This window comes from Neomonachus schauinslandi, chromosome 4 (assembly GCF_002201575.2).
Source record: "Neomonachus schauinslandi chromosome 4, ASM220157v2, whole genome shotgun sequence".
NCBI classification, from domain to species: Eukaryota; Metazoa; Chordata; class Mammalia; order Carnivora; family Phocidae; genus Neomonachus; species Neomonachus schauinslandi.
In genome coordinates this window covers 98,022,392-98,043,629 of record NC_058406.1, presented here as the reverse complement: position 1 = coordinate 98,043,629, position 21,238 = coordinate 98,022,392, and the positions used below count along the sequence as shown (strand labels likewise).

General features: G+C 36.7%; 1 protein-coding gene across 1 annotated transcript in view; it reads left to right on the top strand.

The window, feature by feature from the left end:
* Positions 1 to 21,238, top strand: part of GDAP2 (ganglioside induced differentiation associated protein 2) — a 62,421-nt gene that overhangs the window by 12,167 nt on the left and 29,016 nt on the right. Inside the window, exons 4-8 of the mRNA XM_021690007.2 lie at positions 7,793 to 7,946; positions 8,347 to 8,435; positions 13,534 to 13,610; positions 15,010 to 15,169; positions 17,178 to 17,334. Coding sequence (XP_021545682.1) covers positions 7,793 to 7,946; positions 8,347 to 8,435; positions 13,534 to 13,610; positions 15,010 to 15,169; positions 17,178 to 17,334 — 637 coding nt within the window. The remainder of the gene's footprint in view (positions 1 to 7,792; positions 7,947 to 8,346; positions 8,436 to 13,533; positions 13,611 to 15,009; positions 15,170 to 17,177; positions 17,335 to 21,238) is intronic.

Here is a 21,238-nt window from a genome sequence, read left to right as displayed (position 1 = left end):
TCCCATTAAACTTTGGCCTCCATGAGGACAGAGACTGTATGTCTTATTGGTCTCCATGTGTTCTGTAACAAGAATAGTGGAGGCATCCTTTAAGTAGCAGATGAATGACTAGAAATTTTCTGGGATTTTAACTAACTAGACTCAGCGATGATAATGTCTCATTTCTACTGAGAACACTAACATCAGATTATATCACTTGAAATACAGCATCATAGAGGAAGGTAATTTGTTATCAGCTTAAAATAGACTATTATGTATATAAGATGTTTTATGTAAGCCTAATGGTATCCACAAAGAAAAAAACCTTTAATAGATATACAAAAGATAAAGAGAAAGAAATTAAAGCATACCAGTAAGAAAAACAAATCACAAAGGAAGACCGCAAGAGAGGATCAAAGGAACTTAAAAAAAAAAAAAGACCCAGGAAGCAATTAACAAAAGGGCCATAGTAATTCTTTACCTAGCAATAATTACTTTAAGCATAAAAGGACTAAATTCTCCAGTCAAAAGACACAGAGTGGTTGTTGGATTAAAAAAAACAGATCCAACAGTATAGTGTCTATAAGAGATTCACTTTAGCTTTTTAATGACACACATAGGCTGAAAGTGAAGGGATGGTAAAAGATATTCTGTGCAAATGGAAACCAAAAGAGAGCAGGAGTGGCTATACTTACACCAGGTAAAATATACTTTCAGTCAAAATTGGTCACAAGAGGTAGAGAAGGTACCTATATGGTAATGAAGGGGTCAGTTCATCAAAGGGATGTAACAGTTGTAAATATGTATGTACCTAACATTGAAGCACCTAAATAAATATTTAAAGTAATATTAATTGACCTAAATGGAGAAACAGACAGCAATACAGTAATACTTGGGGACCACAGAATACCACTTTTCAACACTGGATAGATCATCCAGACAAAATTAATAAGGAAACAGAGGGCCTGAATTATACTATCGACCAAATGGACCTAATAGACATATACAGAACATTCCATCCAACAACACCAAATACACATTTTTCTCAGGCGCACACAGAACATTCTCCAGGATAGATCATATATTGGGCCACAAATCAAGCCCTATCAAATTTAAGAAGATTGATATCATATCAGGTATTTTCTCTGACCACAATGGTGTGAAACTAGAAATCAGTAATAGAAGGAAAATTTAAAAAATTCACAAGTACATAGAAATTAATACATTCCTGAACAATCAGTGGGTCAAGAAGAAATCAAAAGGAAAATCAGAAAGTATCTCAAAAAAAATGAAAATACAATATACCAAAATTTATGGGATGCAACAAAAATAGTTCTAAGACAGAAATTCATAGCAATTAATGCCCACATATTAAGAGAAAAGAAAGGTCTCAAATAAACATCCTAACTTTAAACCTCAAGGAATTAGAAAATGAAGAATAATGTAAGCCCAGAATTAACAGAGGGTAGGAAATAATAAAATCTAGAGCAGAAATTTAATAAAATAGAGACTAGAAAGAATTTATAAAAAAATCAATGAAAAAGTTGATTTTAAAAAAGATAAAATTGATAGACCTTTAGCTAGACTAACCAGGAGAAAGCAGTCAAATAAAAGTATAAATGAATGAGATATTACAGCTGACACCACAGAAATACAAAGGATCATGGGAGACTGCTGTGAATAATTATATGCCAACATATTGGATAACCTAGAAGAAATGGATAAATTCCTGGAAACATACAGCCTGCCAAGACTAAATCGTGAAGAAACAAAATCTAAACAGACCAAAAGGAGTGAGGAGATTGAATCAGTAATCAAAAGCCTCCCAACAAAGATAAGCCTAAGACTTGAGGGTTTCACTGGTGAATTCTATCATACATTTAAAAAGAATAACAATTCTCCTCAAATTTTTCCAAGAATTGAAGAGGAAAGAACACTTCTAAACTCATTTTACAAAACTAGCATTACCCTAATACCAAAGCCAGGTAAAAACACTGCAAGAAAACTACAGTCCTATATGCCTGATGAACATAGATGCAAAAATTTTCAACAGAATGCTAGCAAACCAAATTCAACAGTACATTAAAAGGATCAAACACATTTTCTTTATTCATTTATCTACACGTGTGTGTGTATATATGTACACACACATACACAAGTATGTACACATTATATGGTATAAAATACACATACACACAATGGGATATTTTTCAGCCATAAGAAAGAAGGAAGTCCTGTCGTTTGTGACAACATGCATAGTACTTGATGGTATTATGTATGCTAAGTGAAATAAGACAGACAAATATTACATGACCTCACTTATATGTGGAACCTAAAAAAAGCTGAAGTCATAGAAACAGGAGAATAGTGGTTGCCCGAGAGTAAGGGAAATGAGATGTTGGTCAAAGGAAACAAATTTCCAGCTATAACATGATTAAATTCTGAGGATATAATGTACAACTCGGTGATTATAATTAACAATACTGTGTTATATACTTGAAAGTTGCTAAGAAAGTAGATCTTAAATGTTCTTGTTAAAAGAAAAAGGTAGTTATTTTAGGTGGTAGATGTGTTAACTGACCTTATTGTGGTAATTACTTCTCAATGTATACTTAAATTATCAAGTTATACACTTTAAACTTATACAGTGTTATGTGTTGATTATGCCTCAGTAGAGCTGGTGGGGGTGGGGGGAAGAAGTATAGCATCAGAGTCAAGAATGTCTGTCCTTTATTCTGTCTTGGTAGGACCTGTAGTATACAGTCAGTATTCATCTTATTTTTATTACTACTTTTTAAGAGTGATGATAAACTGGGGGACACCTAAAGGAAAATGATTAGCTTGGTATACACTGTGGAAACCGTATCATTTGAAGGTATAGTTTAAAGGGCTAGGGTTGGCACAGAGAAGATTTGAGGGAAACATGATTGTATTCCCCAAACATTTGAAAAAGTTTCATACTGAAGAGAGTGAGACATAATTTTATTGTGTTCCTAGAATCCTTGGTGGGAAGATACATAAAACTTCATTTCAGTTCATTTAGAGAAAATTTTCTAAAAAATAGAGCTTCCTAAAAATGGAATGGGCAGATTTGGCCTATTATACCCAAATTAAAAAAAAAAAAAATTGTGTGTGTGTTTGTATCTCAGTCTTATATCCAGTCTTTGAATTTAGGAATTTTATGAACCTAAAGCTGTGTGGGGCTGTTGTTTTGGTAAAGAATGTGTGATAAGAGAGAGATTAATAAATGATGTTCAGCCTTAGGGTCAGAATAACATCTGATAATTCGCCTGTCTACTTGTTTCTGGGCAAGAATACATGTAATTAAGTACTTAAATATTAAATACTATAAGTATCTCCTTGTGCAAAATGAGAAAAATACTTTCTTCTCCCATCAGGATCACTGTATAGTTTTGCTGCTTAAATGTTCCATCACTTGGTATTAAATGCGCAGGTTTGCTAGGATGGGAAGACGTATACTACATTTTTTGATTGCTAAGTTTATGAATAGGACTCTTTGCTATAAACATTAAGACAACTTTTGTGTTTCTTACTGTGGATGTTGGGATTTAGAGAGAAATAAGTGAAGTTGAAGAGCCCTAACTAATCTTTAGTACTCAGATATATTCAGGTTATCATTGCAGCAGGTGCTCCTTAGCAGAGGATGTAGTCGGGGTAAAAGATGCCCTGGACAGAGTTATAGCTGGAGTGAACTTGAACTTATTCAGTAAATTTGTATTTGTTTTACAGGAATTAAAAATACTTTGAGGACTGTGTTTTAACTGTTCATAATCATGTCAGGATTTGGGTTTGGGTTAGAAGAAATCGGCTTAGAAAGAACAAATGGAAGATTAGGAAGCAATGCAACAGTACTTAGCCTAAGTCTAGTCTCTAGAGTTCTGAGTTTTGGTTAACAATTATTAAAGGAAAGGTGGGATTCCCAAAACCAGAGTATCTTGAACACTTAGCAATTCTTTTCTGTTTCTGTTGTCTGCCCTCAGAGATCTTCAGGATTGATTCTGCAAACTGACTGCCCAAATACATGTTTGCTTGCTTGCTTTATTTTTTTAATATATATATCATTTCTTTTGAATAATTGTTTTCTACTTACAGTAGCAATAAATGTAAATTGTAGAAATTATATGCACAGAAGCTACAAAATAAATGAAAACTTAACATTTCCACCACACAAAGATCACCAGTACTAGTCCTATAGTACATATTCTTCTGGATCTTTCTGTAGGTATATGTGGGCATATGCATACATCCTTAAATATTTTGTTACCAGCATAAAATAATTATATGTATACAGTCCTTATCTACGATAAGATAATTGTACACATACTGTTCTGCATTCTGCTTTCTTCAGCAAATGAATCCCACCTTTTGGTTTCAGAAATTACTTCATCTAATACCCAAATCATATTTTAAATTTCCAGTTGACCCTGAAATGCCCTCTGCAGCTAGTTTGTCCAAACTAATATCCAATCCAGGTCATACTTCTAATTGTTGTATCTTAAAAAATTTTTTTTTCATCCAACTCAGTTCCGTTTTTATGACACTGACTTGTTGAGTACTAGGCCAAAATGTTTTCCAAGATGGCCCACCTTCTGGATTTATCTCATTACCCTGAGGTGCCATTTGGTTTGTTGCTTTATCCCTTGTATCTCCTATAACCTAGAAGTTATATCTAATGGAATCAGGTTTGTCTTAAGCATTCCATAGGTGATTATTGTATTGTATACTTAATGTATCGTATTGGAAGATGTATAAAATCTGATTGACCCATTAGTGAACCATTACTAACACTAGGATGGTTCTCTGTTATAGAGTGATGACAACTTGATTCTTCTATTTATACAGTTGTTTTACCCTTTGTGACTGAAAAGTAATCAATATGGGGTTATTTAAGCTCTATGAATGTCCAGTTCTCTGGCACATGTTCACATAATGGTTTTAGCAACTATTTATATAGTCCTTGTCTGAGTCAGTAATTTCATTAAGATTGTGAAGTTGTATTTTTCTAAAACCTGTCATTATATCCATGGTTACATTCCTGTAGAGTCTTTCCTCAATAACTGACATGTGGTTACTCTGGATTACAGTTTCTGTAAGAGGGCAGGGTAAATGCTTACTTCTTTTAATTACCATTTTTCAAAATAAAGAATTGGTTTAATAGCTGCCTCAAGTGGTGCCAAATGAGGGTTTTCCAAAAGCCTTTCTCTTTGAGTGTCACTTTGTGCTTATGGCTTTTCATGGATCAACGTATATGTGGTTTTAAAACTTAAAGAATTTTATGGACAAAGGAAAGCTACAGTTCTCTGCCTTTCCCTTTCCTGCCTTGATTCTGTTCTCCAGGGGCATCTACTTTCAAACCTTTAAGTTCCTTATTTTATTTACCTTCTGTTTCCATAAATTATGCTACAACTGTTGTATTGATTTTTTTCCCCTGTCTGTTTACTTCTTATTGTGGAAATTAAAGATTAAACTCTTGTTCATCCACTCCCCTCATTTGCCTGTACATAAAACACTCACATTTTCTTCCTTCTTCACCACCTTCCCAGATTGGCCTGTCAAATTTTTATTAAATCCGCATTTAGCATTAACATTATGAATGTATAAATATTACTCGCCACTGATTACAAAACTGATTAGTGTTCTTTTTGTACAATTATTTTCCTCTAAGTTATTGATCTGATTACTTAATTTTCTAATTAATTAACTTATTGATTCAACTCCAGACTTTAAGTGTAAACCTCTCAGTAAAGTCAAAACTTCTGTTTATCTTTCAGCTCCATTTTTTTCTTGATAAGGTCCCTCCTGGAATCCCCCATCCTCTTTCCTCTCTAGACTGTTCTTTATGCCTGTTGTACAGTTAACATCCTAGGAAATCCTTTTTTCTATTTAGTGGATTGGATTCCCTCATTTTCTAGATCTCATGCCTTTCTCTTCTGTGATATACTCCTTAATTTTTGTGAGTAAATCTACCAGGAGATTTCTGAGGATGGATGGGGACAAAATTGCTGAGATCTTCTACCTTCATACTTAATTAGAAGTTTGGTTGGAAATGAAACTCTAAGTTGTTAATCATTTTCCAGGTTTTTTAAGGCATTGCTCCCAAGTTTTTTATTGCTCTTGAAAAATCGGATGCTATTCTTATTCCTGATTCTTTGTATGTTACTGGTTTTTTCTCTGGAAACTTTATGATCTCGTCTTATTTCGGGTGTTCTCAACTTCATAGTGAGGTGCCTTGGTGTGGTTTGGGTATCCCGTGGGCTCCTTGGTCTAGAAACTTATCTTTCAGTTCCAGAAAATTTCTTGTTTTATTTCTTTCCTAATTTCCTTCCCTCTGTATTCTCTGTTCTCTCTTTGAAGAAATTCTATTGGATGTTGTACCTCCTTGTTTAATCCTCCAATTTTCATGTATTATTTATTTTCCAGCTTTTTATTTTCTGGAAGATTTCCTTAACTTTAGCTTTAACCCACCAATTGAACTTTTTGTTACTGCTATCATGTTTTTCACTTGGCTATAAATTATATAAGCACTTTTTCCTGTTCTCTGAATATTTCTTTCTTACAACATTCTGGTTTTGTTTCAGAGATACTGTATCTTCTCTTACCTTTCTGACAGTAGTGATTATGGTATTGGGAGTTTATTCTCTCTTTTTTGAGTATTGCTTTGACGCCCCTGTGGCCAGAGGCTTTGCTCGCTTCCTGGTGATCCTTGAGTGTCAGTGTGCCAATTGTATTTATGAGGGAGGAACTGAGAAAGTGAAGGGAAGCTTTGTGTGCGTGGGCAAGAGTTACTGCTTGGTGGATCTAGAAGCAGAGGATGAGCAGGAGCCCTGTTGTTTTGTTGTTTAGTTGTCACAATCTGTGAGTCCTTTGGTTTGGGCCTCTTAGTTTCCTGGAAAGGAATCTTTCAGGGGTGTAAGTATGGGTGTTTGTGTTTCAGAAGCCAATTAGGAGCAGAGGGCTAGAGCTATCACTGTTGAGTGTAACACTTTAACTAAATCCCGTCTTTTCAGCCATGCCTGAGGTTCTGGGGTCCAGAAACTCTAGTTCAGCATCTCTAGAGAGTAAACCTTCCCGCTGCTATGGTGATAAATCACCTCGCTGTGCTGGCTGGGGAAAAGGTTGTTGCAGATTTGACTGTTTCTATGCAAATTTAACTCAGCCTCCTCTCTTTAGTTCCACTTCACGTCATAGCTTTTAGAAGTACGTAGGTTTCCACTTTTTGAGCCTTTCTACTGTTCTGTAACAATAAGAATAATAGATAATGCATGTATGTATTTTGCATGTATTAACTCATTTAGACCTGTGAAGTAAGTACCAGTAGTATTCCCATTAAATAGGAAAATGAGGCATGGAGAGGCCAAGCACCTGCCCATGTAGCACAGCAGGAGGGTGGTAGACTCAAGATTTGAATCAAATCAGTCTATCTTGAATCCAACACTGCCTTTCAGTACAGACCAGCTTGCTTCATGTTGGTGACCCTATTTCTACGAGCAGTTAGGTTTCTCTGCTTGCTAAATGAGTTATTTCGAGGCCACTGACTTTCTGCCTTCCAAAATTCTGATGATGCCTATCTGCTTCGTGTCCTCTCCCATTCTCTTTGTCTCTGTTTTTTATACCTATTGTATTGCTTCACTGTCATTTTGGGAACAGAGATAAATGTTTGTGTTCAATCCATATTTTTAATTGAAATTTCTCAAAATTCTTACTACTTTTCTGTTTCATGCCTTGTTTTGTTGACTTTTTTTTTTTTTTTTCTTGACACCTCCATGACTTACGTACGCTCCATTGTTCCCAGGTTGCCGGACAGGTGAAGCCAAATTGACAAAAGGATTTAATCTAGCTGCCCGGTTCATCATTCACACGGTGGGACCTAAATACAAGAGCCGCTACCGCACAGCTGCTGAGAGTTCCCTGTACAGCTGCTACAGAAACGTGCTTCAGCTGGCCAAGTACGGCTTACTCACTTCCTGGAAGCAGCATGCTGTATACTGTGAAAGGCCCCAGCTTCAGAATGAAACCTAGCTGTGGAAGTCAGTTTTGAGGGATTTAAATCACATAAGAGGACTCTGAAGATAAAATTAATTATCTTCACACACTTAGCAGGATAAAAGGAGTGGATTTGGGTGACTAAAGAATTTAACCTGTTCCCATTTTACTCAGTCTTTACTTGGAATATATTTCCCCCAAATGGTACAATTATAATATTGATGTAATTATTAAAAAAGTGGATTACCTGTTATAATAGATTTGTTGAGGGGGTAGGGAAGGGGAGTTGAGCTGCATTTTTAAATTATTTACATATGTATGTATTATGAATGTTGGTGGTTTGTGTTTTCTGTTTGATTGCAGAGAGCAATCAATGTCTTCTGTGGGATTCTGTGTCATCAATTCTGCAAAACGAGGTTATCCTTTAGAGGATGCAACACACATAGCACTTCGTAAGTAACATTGGAGATGCTGTGCATACATTGAGCACTTTGTAAGTAGGATTGGGATGCTGTACATAAATTGAGTCTTACAGATTTTTTTTGTAACTAGTTAAGTAGTTATAGCTGAAGAAGATCTCTTGATGAACAGATCATGGCATCCTGGAAAGAACTTCGTATTAAGTTGCTGAGCTCGATTTACTTTCTCAGGTTGATGTTTTCTCCACTTTTCTCCTACAGACTTGCCTATTAAATTGGGAAATGATACCAAGCCAAGAACTATGGCCAACGCATTGGGTATTTGAATCAATATTCAGAATAATTATAACAGGCTGTAACAATGAATCCAAAAGAGATTTCATAATATAATATTTATATAGCACTTTGTAGTTGAAACAGCAGCTTTCACAGGTGCTACTTGAGTATAAATCCTTGCATTGAGGTTTAAAAAAGACTGGGCTCAATCATAATGAGACAGAATGTCATATATGTGATATAAAAATAGGATGTTTAGCTCAAGAGAACCCATGATCTCACTGTATTATATGCAGGTTCAGACCACATCTGCACATTTGTATGTAGTTCTGGGTGTCCTGTCTAATATGAGACACTGACAAACTGGAGAGCAAACAGTTTGAAACATTAGTGGTATTTCTCCTAAAGAAGACCATGCATTGTTTCAGCATATATGGTTCTCATCTTCGAAATGTCTAAAGGAGTCTCATTGTGAGCTTATTCTATGCTACATTTTGAGAGCAGTGTTCTGAACCATTTTGGGAGCCATCGTAAATTACATTGAGCATCTGCTGAAGGAAAGCTGTGGACCCTTTCCCCAGAGGAATGTACATATAGAGGGAATTTGTGTGCAATTTCAGGAAGCTCATAGATTCTGGTAAGGATTGTAGATAAGACCTCCAATGGTAGAAGGCAGGTCAAAGACTATGTCACAAAGAAAGAGACTTGGTCCCACTTGAGATAGGACTCTGTAATGGAAAGGTATTTTAAGTGAACTTCTTGTCACTGGGAATATTAATGCGGAAGCTAAATGACCATCTGTTGCAGATACTCCTCATTGAAGAGGAAAACTACACCAAATGATCTTTAAGACCCCTTTCTATCTCTAGAATTTAAAGAGGAGGAGCTGAAAGTCTTATATCCACCAAAAAATTACAGAGATATTCCAATGTATAAAATTATTATTAGCCTATAAATCTATAGCCTAGAATTTAGGGTCCGTTATGACATAAGTAATCTTATTTAATAATTAGCTACTTCTAAGACTTAAGATTTAGAAGTCAAGGATCTTATAGTAAATTTAATATTTTATAGTTATGATTTATATATATTAGACTGAGCTTCTTGAAGAGCAGAAATCTTTTCATCTTTGCATTTCCAGTGCTTTCATATGTCAGGAATGCTTTACCTATGATACTTGCTTAAGAAATACGTGTTTTAAAAAGGCATAAAGAAGTTCCATTTTGTTTCCTCAACAGCCCTGTGTTTCAGGTGTCCATTTTACAAATAAAGAAGCTCAGAAATTTATCATGTTCTCAAGGTTATGTAGATTCCTGACTCCCAAGTCTAGTAACTTCTCTGTTATACTACATAATTCAATTATGCTTGAGGTTAGAACTACTTCAGTAGGAAACTCCTATGTTATCGATACTCTGCATATATTCTGAATGGTGCCTTACCAAAGCAAAGTTCCTGCCTTTGTGTAATTCTTTTTGGCAAAGCTCTTGGCAGGTCTTGACATTCCTTAGTCCTTGCCCCATCATCCCATACCTTGAGCTAAGTCTTTTTTTATGTCTCTATTTCTTATTAAAGTAATCATATAGGTCAGAATTCAAAGAGGAAGCAACATTTTATAGAAAAGCATCTGAAAAAGGAGTCCAGAAGACTGTTTTTTGATCCCAATTCTACCAGTCTCACCATCTCTGTTTCCCAAGCTAAATCACTTGATAAATCACTCGATTTACCCTAGAGGTGTTAACTTTGAGCAGTAATTGTAGTAAGAGCAGGTGAAAATCAACAGTGGCCTAAGGGACTTAGATGAAGCAATTTCTAAGAATTGAATTAGCACAAGTGAAATGGAAAACATAAAGATGGACAAGTCAACTTATATTATATAAGGCCTATTTGACTTATTGCACCTTAAATCTGATAGTAAAACTGTAGCATCTCATTAAAAAAAAAATACATATAAACAGTTGTGGCCTTTGCTCACACACTTTCTGAGCATTTGGGAAATCAATGGCTTGTATACTTTTGCAGCATATATGGGCCAAGAACAAATCTAATAAATGTAACTCTAAGTCCTTAGTACCAAACTCTTTCCTACTTATTAAACTATTACCAAAATTTATTTCATTTGAAACCTAAGGAATATCCTCTTGATAGATATATCAAGACTGTTTGTCTTTTTTTTCTTAGTTCATGTACAGTTCAATTCTTCTCCATTAGAAGCCTAAAGAAATCTCTGCATTGAAATAAATTTATCAGGTTATTTATTAATTCAGCAAAATTTTGAGTGATTGTGTAGGAGACCCTGTGCTATATAAAAGAGAATACAGTGGTGAGAAAAAGGATGACACTGTTTGCTCTTATTGTGGTTCCATGTTGGGAATTTAATGCCCCAGATGTCATTCTCCCCAGTTAAAGGGTTTTCACTAAAAGTTAGGTTCATGACATCCTGGTTGGTTGCAAAGAATAGTGCACAGATGAAACTCTGAAAGAAACCATTTGAATTGGCAGTTGGTACTAAAATATTATAGGCATGACATCACTCTTTGTTTTCTCCTTTTTGCAGAGTTACTTTTCTTAATGAATTCTGCTGAGGGAATTCAGTTTGGTTACTCTCTGGTATTGTATTTTGTCTTCCATTGGAAATCCTACAGTTGTATGCTGGGAAACCACTATATGTGAACATTAGTTAAAACTTGGTGTCAGGGTGCCTGGGTGGCTTAGTCGCTTAAGCGTCCGACTCTTGGTTTCAGCTCAGGGTCGTGGGATTGGGCTCCATGTCGGGCTCCGTGTTCAGTGCGGAGTCTGCTTGTCCTTTTTCCTCTGCTCCTCCCCCTGCTCACACACGCTCGCACACACTCTATCTCTAAATAAAATCTTAAATAAAAAAGAAAAACCTTGGTGTCAAAATAAAAGAAAATCCCTTTTGGAAAATTCAGTTTTAGAAAATCATTAAAGCAGAATAGAGAAATGAAAAATAAATTTGTCACCTAACAGAGGAAGAATTCTCAATAGTTTAGTCCTTCAACAAATGGGTCTAGATTCTCGAGATACAGTAGTAAACAAGGTAGGCAATATGTAGATAACCAGACCCATAAAATGTTACTCCAGCTACTAATTATTTTTGAACAGTTGTTTGCCATATCTTAAGATGTGCTAGGTTCTGGTAATATTAATGTAAGCTATACTTGGCCTTCAGAAAGCTCACAGTCTAGCTATAAAATGCAATGAGAAGTTCACAAATGGAGGGCCATTCAGGTTATAGAAGGAACACAAGGAAGGATTGAGTTCTGTACAAACCAGGTGGCCTTGAACTGGATCTTGAAAAATGAGTAGGACTTCACTAATAGAAGGTCATGGTGAAGGAATGGTATTCTAGTCAAAGGTAACCATGCAAGCAGAGGCAGGGTAGCATGAAAGTTAAGTGGAATGTTCTGAGTACAGCAAAGAAGCCAATTTGCTGAAAGTAAGGCCTGTGGGAGGAATAGTGGGGAATAGGACTAAAGGGCAGGGTTGGAGGGGTGGCCAGTTGAGGTCCAAGTGTGGCGAACCTTGCTGGGGACTTAGGTCCTAATCTACAAGCAGTGCAGAGCCTCAGAATTACTTAGTAAGGAGGGTGACAAGGGAAGGAAGATAACTCAAGCAACAGTGAATATATAGACCTGGAAAAGAGAGAAACAAGAAAACAAGAGCTTATTGCTGAAGGCTTCATGAGCGTTAAGATCCTGAGAGCAGCTGGAAGAGAGAAGGAATGGATGTTAGAAATAGCAGTAGAAATAAAGGATATGAGAACCCATTGAAAATGCAGGATGAAGGAAGAGGTAAAAAAAGTGTTAAAAAAAATTCAGGGTTTGAGCTTGGATGAGTGATTTGATGTTGCTATGTGATAAAATAAAGAATATGGGTAGAGGAACAGATTTTGGCTGGAAAAGATGGAGGTCAGTTTCGGACCTTCAGAGTTTGAGGCCTCTGGGTTATCTGGGCAGATATGCCCAGTAGGCAGTAGGGAATTCAGCTCTTTTATTCAGAAAACAGAATATAAAGATTTGAGAATATAAATATTTACGTTGGTGCTAAGCCAGCAAATTGGTGAGCTAAAGAGAATATACATACATATATATATATTTCTTGATATTGATGTTGCTATCAAGAATTGATGATATCAAGAATTGATATCAAAAATTGATCTATTTTTATATATATATATATATATATATCTCAAGAAAATAAATGTGGAGGACAACATTTTAAAAGGTAGGGCATGGGCACATAAAACTAAAGCTAATGAAATCTCTAGTGAGGTAAGGACTAAGAAAAGGCCATTAGGATTCATTGATAGGAAATTGATAGGGAAGAATCAGGATAACATAGAAATCAAAAAAAATAATTCACCTTTGGTCAATGGGATTTTGACAGGGATGCAGTGCTGAGTAGGTCATTGAATACTGTTAACTAAATGGTCAGAGAGAGAGGCCCCAGGGAATAGAAATATACTGGGTAAGGAAGAATTGTCTGGAATCAGCATCTTCTATGGCCAGGCACTGTTCTAGAAGCTGGCAATAATGCAGTAAATAAAGCTCTTGCTGTTGAGGTACTTTCATTCTAGCAGATGGGGTAGGGAGGACAGAGAAGATACAAAATAAGAAACTCCACAAAATGTCTAATATTTGCTCTGGAGGAAAGCAAATCAGAGAAGGATTTTTAAATACGGTACTCTGGGCAGGCTTCACTGATGAGGTGTCATTGAGCAGAGACCTGACTGAAATGAGTAGTGATCCATTATAAAAATAAAACTTTGAAGAGTTTGAATTTTCTTCACACAGGTATTTCTTATTTATTGAATCATTTTTTCTATTCCTTTCCTTAGGCACTGTAAGGAGATTCCTAGAAATTCATGGGGAGACCATTGAAAAAGTAGTATTTGCTGTCTCTGAACTAGAAGAGGTATTTTGTAATTATGTTTCATTGTTTAAATCTTATTTTTACTTGTTTGCCTTTGTCTCATCATTCTCTATTTACTGAATTGTCAGCAGGCAAATCCTAGGTATCTGTGTATGTATTTGGCAGTGGGGCTTACCATCCTTTGTTGAAACGAACGCATGTTAGATACTAAAAACAAGTCAAGGAGGAGCATTTTGATAATGTTTTTACTGCTAAACTGTTTTCACTTAGTGAAATCTTACAAGGTGGAGTTGTTCTGCTTTGCTCCCTGTATTAGCTCTTAAAACCTCTCGAGGCATCACCTTATAATCTGAGTACTGGGTACTTGGGCAGTATAACTAGAAAATTGCTGTGCTGGAAAAGCTTTGGGTCTACCTTGCCTGGAAACATGACAGCCTAGCCTAGTGACTAGCATTGATTAAGTTGTGAGGTTTATGTTTTGCTTTGTTGTGTGTAATTAGGTTTAGTATGTTTCAGTTTAATTTAGAGCCATTTTAGAAAATGAGGTTTTTTTTTTTTAACCCTTTTTATTTTTTTTATGGCTTTATTTATTTTTTTTAACCCTTTTTAAATTTTATTTAGTTTTAGTATGCTCCATCCAGTTCAGCTTGTATTATTTTGCAGTTTTGTGACCTTGGGCAAGTTACTTAACCTTCTGTGCTTTGATAAAATAGGAGTATTAGTAGTACTTACACCACAGGAGTTTAGTGATGAATGAGTTAACACATGTGAAATATCCATTCATGGTATTAATAGCTATATACATGATATATAAATACTTTTGAAATTGCTAAAATGAGGCACATTTGCTTGTTTGCTATCTCTTCTTGTTTTATCTGGTTTACCTATTCATTCAGTGATCTTTTATTGAGTGTCTGTAGCATCCAGGTTTATTACACTAGATTCTGGAAATACGCCAGTGAACAAGTGAGGGTCATTGTCCTCAAGGAATCCATTATCTATTGGTGGGGACAGACAGTTCAGATAAGTTATGATAATTATGGTAAGTGCATTAATGGAGGTATGGAATAGATAGGAACTCCAGCCTGCACAGGGTTAGGAAATGCTTCCTATGGGAGGTGATAAACTTGAAATCATCGTAAAAAATAAATAAAGATATTCCTGGGGAGGGGCAAATGACAACAGGACAGGAGTGGCAGGACTTATGCATTCCAGGTTCGCTGACCTGAAGTTGCCAGGATGGGAGTCACGTTTAACTTGACCACCTGACAGTATCCTGACCTTTAACATAAGAACTGCTTGAGGGTCCCAGATAGCATCTAGTTGAGCTTAGGTTTTTATTCTTGATGGAGGCTTTCTTCGCTGTGTCTGCAACAGCACTAAGCTGGCGTGCTTCATTACTTCATTATTTTTCACAGAATGTCTTGCTTTTCTGACACAGGCTACTTACCAAAAGCTGCTACCTCTGTACTTCCCAAGGTCACTAAAGGAGGAATGTCGATCATTGCCATACCTACCTGCAGATATTGGAAATGCAGAAGGGGAGCCTGTGGTACCTGAACGGCAGATTAGAATAAGTGAAAAACCTGGTGCCCCGGAGGGTGAGTTCTGCTTTTCTTAATTTCCCTCTTTTATCGGGGACTGATAACCACCAATGAGCAGAAAGTTCAGTCTACCTTCGGGGAGCTCTTTATGGGTGTAACATTAAGTTCAAGACCAACTTAGATGTTTTGAGTCTTATTCTTGTTAAAATTTAGTCTTTTAAGTTAAAATATATATATTTATACACACACACACAACATCAAGTCTGTTAGGCAGTAGAGATCCAGAGGTGGATATAACAACATTTGCATCCTCGTGAAGTTTATAGTTGTATGCAGGACCCTATTGAGACAGTAATCAAGTACATAATCATCTAAAATTTTCAGCAGCTTTAACAATATCCTCCAAAAGCCAGACCTAACATTAAATACTAAGACAAGAATACCATTAACACTTGTTTTGTTTCTTTAGGTTATATTCTCATGTAGTTTGAAGCAATGGTAGAGCACAGTAGAATGGGAGCCCTTCTGAATCTGTGCTGTATGACAGCTAATAATGATCTTCATGGGTACACGGTTAAGGTCATAACTCCTTGTGTGGAGTTATGGAGACATGCCTCACAAGCTTCAGTGCTAGAACTTGCTCTGAAAATTCGGCAGCTTAGGAATTACTATGAGATTCCTACCATGAACGCTTTTAAATGAGCATCAAGTTAAAATCTGTAGAAGGCTGCTCATCTCCTTTTTATCACCAGTACACAGCCTTAAGTCAAATGGAGGGCATTATAAGTGGTGTACCATCAGGAAATGTCTGAACCAAGCTTTGCTGGAGGGCTACCCATGTACTTTAGGGTATGCCCAGAGTTATTTGGGAATCCTCATGATCATGACCACCACTGTAGAATATAGTTTTTCCTAAATGCATAAATGCATTTTGTATGACAAGGAGTAATAATTGCAAACCCAATTTGAGATCGTAATTCTGGGCAGTAGATTAGGCTAACTCATTAACCAAAGGGTTCCTTGGGTCTACCATTTTCAAAGAGTGCTTAATTACCTCATAGATGTAAGACCTAGTATTCATAAATATTTTCAATTAGAATGTTCAGTCTGTTAAAATAGATGTAAAATCAGTTTTACTTGATTTGTTCATGGGTATTTTTCGTAAAAGCACACTCTTTTCAGCCGTTGGCCTGTCACAGTTTAAGGAGGGTGAAATAGATATAAGAAAGTCCCAGCTGGATGGCCCACCTGACTGGGTTTCAAGTAGTGGCATTGCCTTGGGAAGCTCCCCATGGTCCAAGGCATTTTTTGTTGTTGTTTAAGAAAAAAAAGTTGGGTTTTTTTGGTTTTTTTTTAAACAAAGCTAATAAAGCAGTGGGGAACACACTAAGGGATAGATGACCCGTTCCCAAAGTACTGACTTCTAGCCAAACATAAAATGGTCATCTGGGTAGATTAGAAATAATTTGTAGTGAAAACTGGAACTCTTATGGGTCAGATGATTATGTCAGCATGACCACTGCAGAAAACCAGGATGCTAAATTAGAATGAAAACGTATCTTAGTGAATGTGGATCCTACTCTGCAGTCCTGGTCCAGCCTTCTGCCATTGAGAGTTATCTGACAAAAGGACTCCAGTTTTTGTGTCAATTTATCATGTGCTCCCTCCTTAAGTAGTTCTGGATAAATGACCCCAAACATTTGTTCTTTATATTTCTCTTTTGTTAGATGCAGTGCTATAGCCCTTCTTTAAACCTACATAAAGTGTAATTAATTCTATCTTTTTGCTTATCATTACATTCTGCTCTTTCCTTCCTCACTTACACCCAGGTCATCTTGATTTGATTTCATGTATTCCTAAAACTTCTGTCACACAGGGACAGGTGGTTTCTTGCGTTATTTCAGTTCTTCAGATACGAATCTGATTTCAGTTTGATTCTCAAAAATATACCCTCAACCCTAGTTTTTTTGATTATGTCACAGTCATCCCTATTGCAGCATTCACAATGTAGCATTTACTGTCAAGTTTTGTCGTAAGCTCTCTATTTATAGTATTTTTGTTACAGACAGCCAAGAAGAGGAGGCTGAAGGCTTGGGAGTTGACCTCTCTTTCATCGGCTCTCATGCTTTTGCTCGAATGGAAGGAGATATTGACAAGCAAAGAAGACTGATCCTTCAGGGACAGTTATCAGAGGCAGCCCTGCAGAAGCAGCATCAAAGAAAGTAAGGCAAACCCCTTTGGCCTGATAGACATAGAAGGACAGGAGAAATAAGCAAGGAGCCTACATCTGCTAAATGATCTACATAAAACGTATTCTTATTTATTCTTCATGAGAATCCATGGAGGAGGATATCGTCCCCATTTTGTAGATGTACAAATTCAAAGTTAATTTTATCGGTGGTCACAGTTAGTATGTGGTGAAACCAGTGTTCAGATGCACATCTGATTTCAGAGCTCCTGATCTTCCTGCTGTAATTTTAGTGCCTCTCGGTGAAGTTAGGTTCTAAAAGTAGAAACAGGGAAAGACAGAGTTTTGAAGTTTTTACTTTATTTATAATTAAAGCATAATCTATCATTTTGTTAAATTTAAAAGCACTTTATCTCTCCCTGATTTATCCCAAGGACCTTATAAAGCCATTCCATTTCTTTCAGGTGTTTTCTTTTTTAATTTAAATTCAATTAATTAACATAGTATATTATTAGTTTCAGAGGTAGAGGTCAGTGATTCATCAGTTTTATATAACATCCAGTGCTCTCTACATCCTGTGCTCTCCTTAATGTCCATCACCCTGTTACTCCATTGCCACACCCCCCCTTCAGCAGCCCTCAGTTTGTTTGCTATGGTTAAGAGTCTCTTATGGTTTGTCTCCCTCTCTGATTTGGTCTTGTTTTATTTTTCCCTCTCTTCCCCTATGCTCCTCTGTTTTGTTTCTTAATTTCCACATTTGAGTGAAATCATATAATTGTCTTTCTCTGACTTACTTTGCTTAGCGTAATACCCTCTAGTTCCATCCATGTCCTTGCAAATGCAAGATTTTTTTTTTTTTAAGATTTTATTTATTTATTTGACAAAGTGGAAGAGAGCACAAGCAGGGGGAGCAGGAAAGGGAGAAGCAGACTCCCCACTGAGCAGGGAGCCCAGTGTGGGGCTTGATCCCAGGACCCTGGGATCGTGACCTGAGCCGAAGGCAGATGCTTAACCGACTGAGCCACCCAGGTGCCCCAAGATATTTTTTTTTTGGATGTTTGAGTAATATTCCATTGTATATATATACACAACATCTTTTTTATCCATTCTTCTGTCGGTGGACATCTGGGTTCTTTCCATGGTTTGGCTGTTGTAGACATTGCTGCTATAAACATTGAGGTGCTCGTGTCCTTTTGGATCACTATATTTGTATCTTTGGGGTAAATACCCAGTAGTGCAATTGCTGGATCATAGGGCAGCTCTATTTTCAACTTTTTGAGGAACCTGCATACTGTTTTCCAGAGTGGCTGTACCAGCTTGCATTCCCACCAACAGTGTAGGAGAGTTCCCCTTTCTCCTATGTTCGCCAACATCTGTCCTTTCCTGACCTGTTAATTTTAGCCATTCTGACTGGTGTAAGGTGGTATCTCATTGTGGTTTTGATTTGTATTTCCCTGATGCCAAGTGATGTTGAGCATTTTTCCATGTGTCTGTTCGCTATTTGGATATCTTCTTTGAGAAATGTCTGTTCATGTCTTCTGCCCATTTCTTGCTTGGATTATTTGTTCTTTGGGTGTTGAGTTTGATAAGTTCTTTATAGATCTTGGATACTAGCCCTTTATCTGATAAGGCATTTGCAAATATCTTCTCCCATTTTGTAGGTTGTCTTTTGGTTTTGTCGACTGTTTCCTCTGCTGTGCAAAAGCTTTTTTTTTTTCTTTTTTCTTTTTTTTGAAGATTTTTATTTATTTATTTGAGAAAGAGCAAGAGACAGAGATAGAGCACAAGCAGGGACGAGAGGGAGAAGCAGGCTCCCTGCTGAGCAAGGAGCCCAACGTGGGGCTTGATCCCAGGACCCTGGGATCATGACCTTAGCCAAAAGCAGACGCTTAACCGACTGAGCCACCCAGGTGCCCAAGCAAAAGCTTTTTATCTTGATGAAGTCCCAATAATTTGTTTTTCCTTTTGTTTCCTTTGCCTTTGTAGATGTGTCTAGCAAAAAGTTGCTGCGGCCAGGGTCAAAGAGGTTGCTGCCTGTGTTCTCCTCTAGGATTTTGATGGATTCCTGTCTCACATTTAGGTCTTTCATCCATTTTGAGTCTATTTTTGTGTATGGTATAAGACAGTGGTCCAGTTTCATTCTTCTGCATGTGGCTCTCCAGTTTTCCCAACAGCATTTGTTGAACAGACTGTCTTTTTTCCATTGGACATTCTTTCCTGCTTTGTCGAAGACTAGTTGACCACAGAGTTGAGGTCCATTTCTGGGTTCTCTCTTCTATTCCATTGATCTATGTGTCTGTTTTTGTGCCAGTACCATACTGTCTTGATTACAGCTTTGTAATAGAGCTTGAAGTCTGGCATGTGATGCCACCAGCTTTGGTTTCCTTTTTCAACATTCCTCTGGCTGTTCAGGGTCTTTGCTGGTTCCATACAAATTTTAGGATTATTTGTTCTAGCTCTGTGAAAAATGTTGATGGTATTTTGATAGGGATTGCATTGCATGTATAGATTGCTTTGCGTAGCATAGACTCTTTTTTTTTTTGACTTTTACAAGAATGTATTTAGTAGCTTTTTAAATAATAGACAAACATTGTACACAAACCAAATGTCTATTAATAGGAGAAGGAATAAACAAATTGTATTATATTTATATAATGCAATATTACTTCATGATAAGAACGTATGAACTGCTGATATAGTCTACAACATTATAAATAAATAAATCTCTAGAACTCTTTGTTGAGCAAACAAGTCAGACACAAGGGTATATACTATATGTGAAGTTTAAGAACAAGCAAAAGTAATCCATAGTGACAGAAATTAAAAGAAGTGGTTGCTGATGGTGGGGAAAGATTGGAAGGGGGCACAAAGGAATTTTCTGGGTTGAAGGAAATGTTTTCTATCTTGAGTTGGCTGTTGGTTATGCAAGTGCAAACATTGTCATAAGTCATTGAACTATACACTTAAGATCTAACCACTTCACATGTAAAAAATTTCCCTCGCTTATTAAAAAGTTGAAGTTTTAAAAGATACATAAAATACATTCATAAACAAATTTCCCACCCCAAAATCTCTTGTGGTGGCTGTTAGTCTTAGAAAACAGCACTCTAGGATATGTGCCCACGTTCAACCTGTTCTAAAATACATTTTTAATAGAAAGGCTCTCTTTAGAACTCAGAATCTGATCTCATGTCTTCAAATGCAACAGTGTAGTTATACATTAAAGGTGAGAGGATTAAAAATAGAACCTCCTAAATTTCCCTAGAAATAGACCTGCCCATGAGGCAGCAGCAGCAAGAGCAGTGGCAGCTAGAGCTCAGGACCGATCTCGGTTCCCATCTTCCCTCAGCCTGTAGCATAGACATTTTAACAATATTTGTTCTTCCAATCCATGAGCATGGAATGTTTTTCCATTTCTTTGTGTCTTCCTCAATTTCTTTCATGAGTATTCTGTAGTTTTCAGAGTACAGATCCTTTGCCTCTTTGGTTAGGTTTATTCTTAGGTATCTTATGGTGTTTTCTAAAGCAATTCCTAATAAGTCCTTTTTAAAGCATAAAGGAAAGTAGCTTATGTACTTCTGGGTAAGCTTTTCCCAGGATTAACAGTCCTTGGAAAGCTAGCTGCTTTTCAAAAAGTTCTAAAGGGAAAAAAAATGATAAACTCTAAACAGTTCATATCAGCATTACTTTATAGGGTTGGTTGAGAGGTTAACATCTCATAGGGTTGTTGTGAGTACCTGGTACTTAGCAAGCTCTTGAAATTGGTCACTGCTGTTCTACTCGGTACTGAGCAAATCATGGTCTATTTTACCTTTTAGCTTTGGTATTTGCCATCCCTTTTGACTGGAATACCCTCATCCTTTAATTCCTGCCCACTTTCCAGGTTTCAGCTTAACAGTAATTGCCTCTGGAAATTTATCTTCCTGGACATAAGCCAG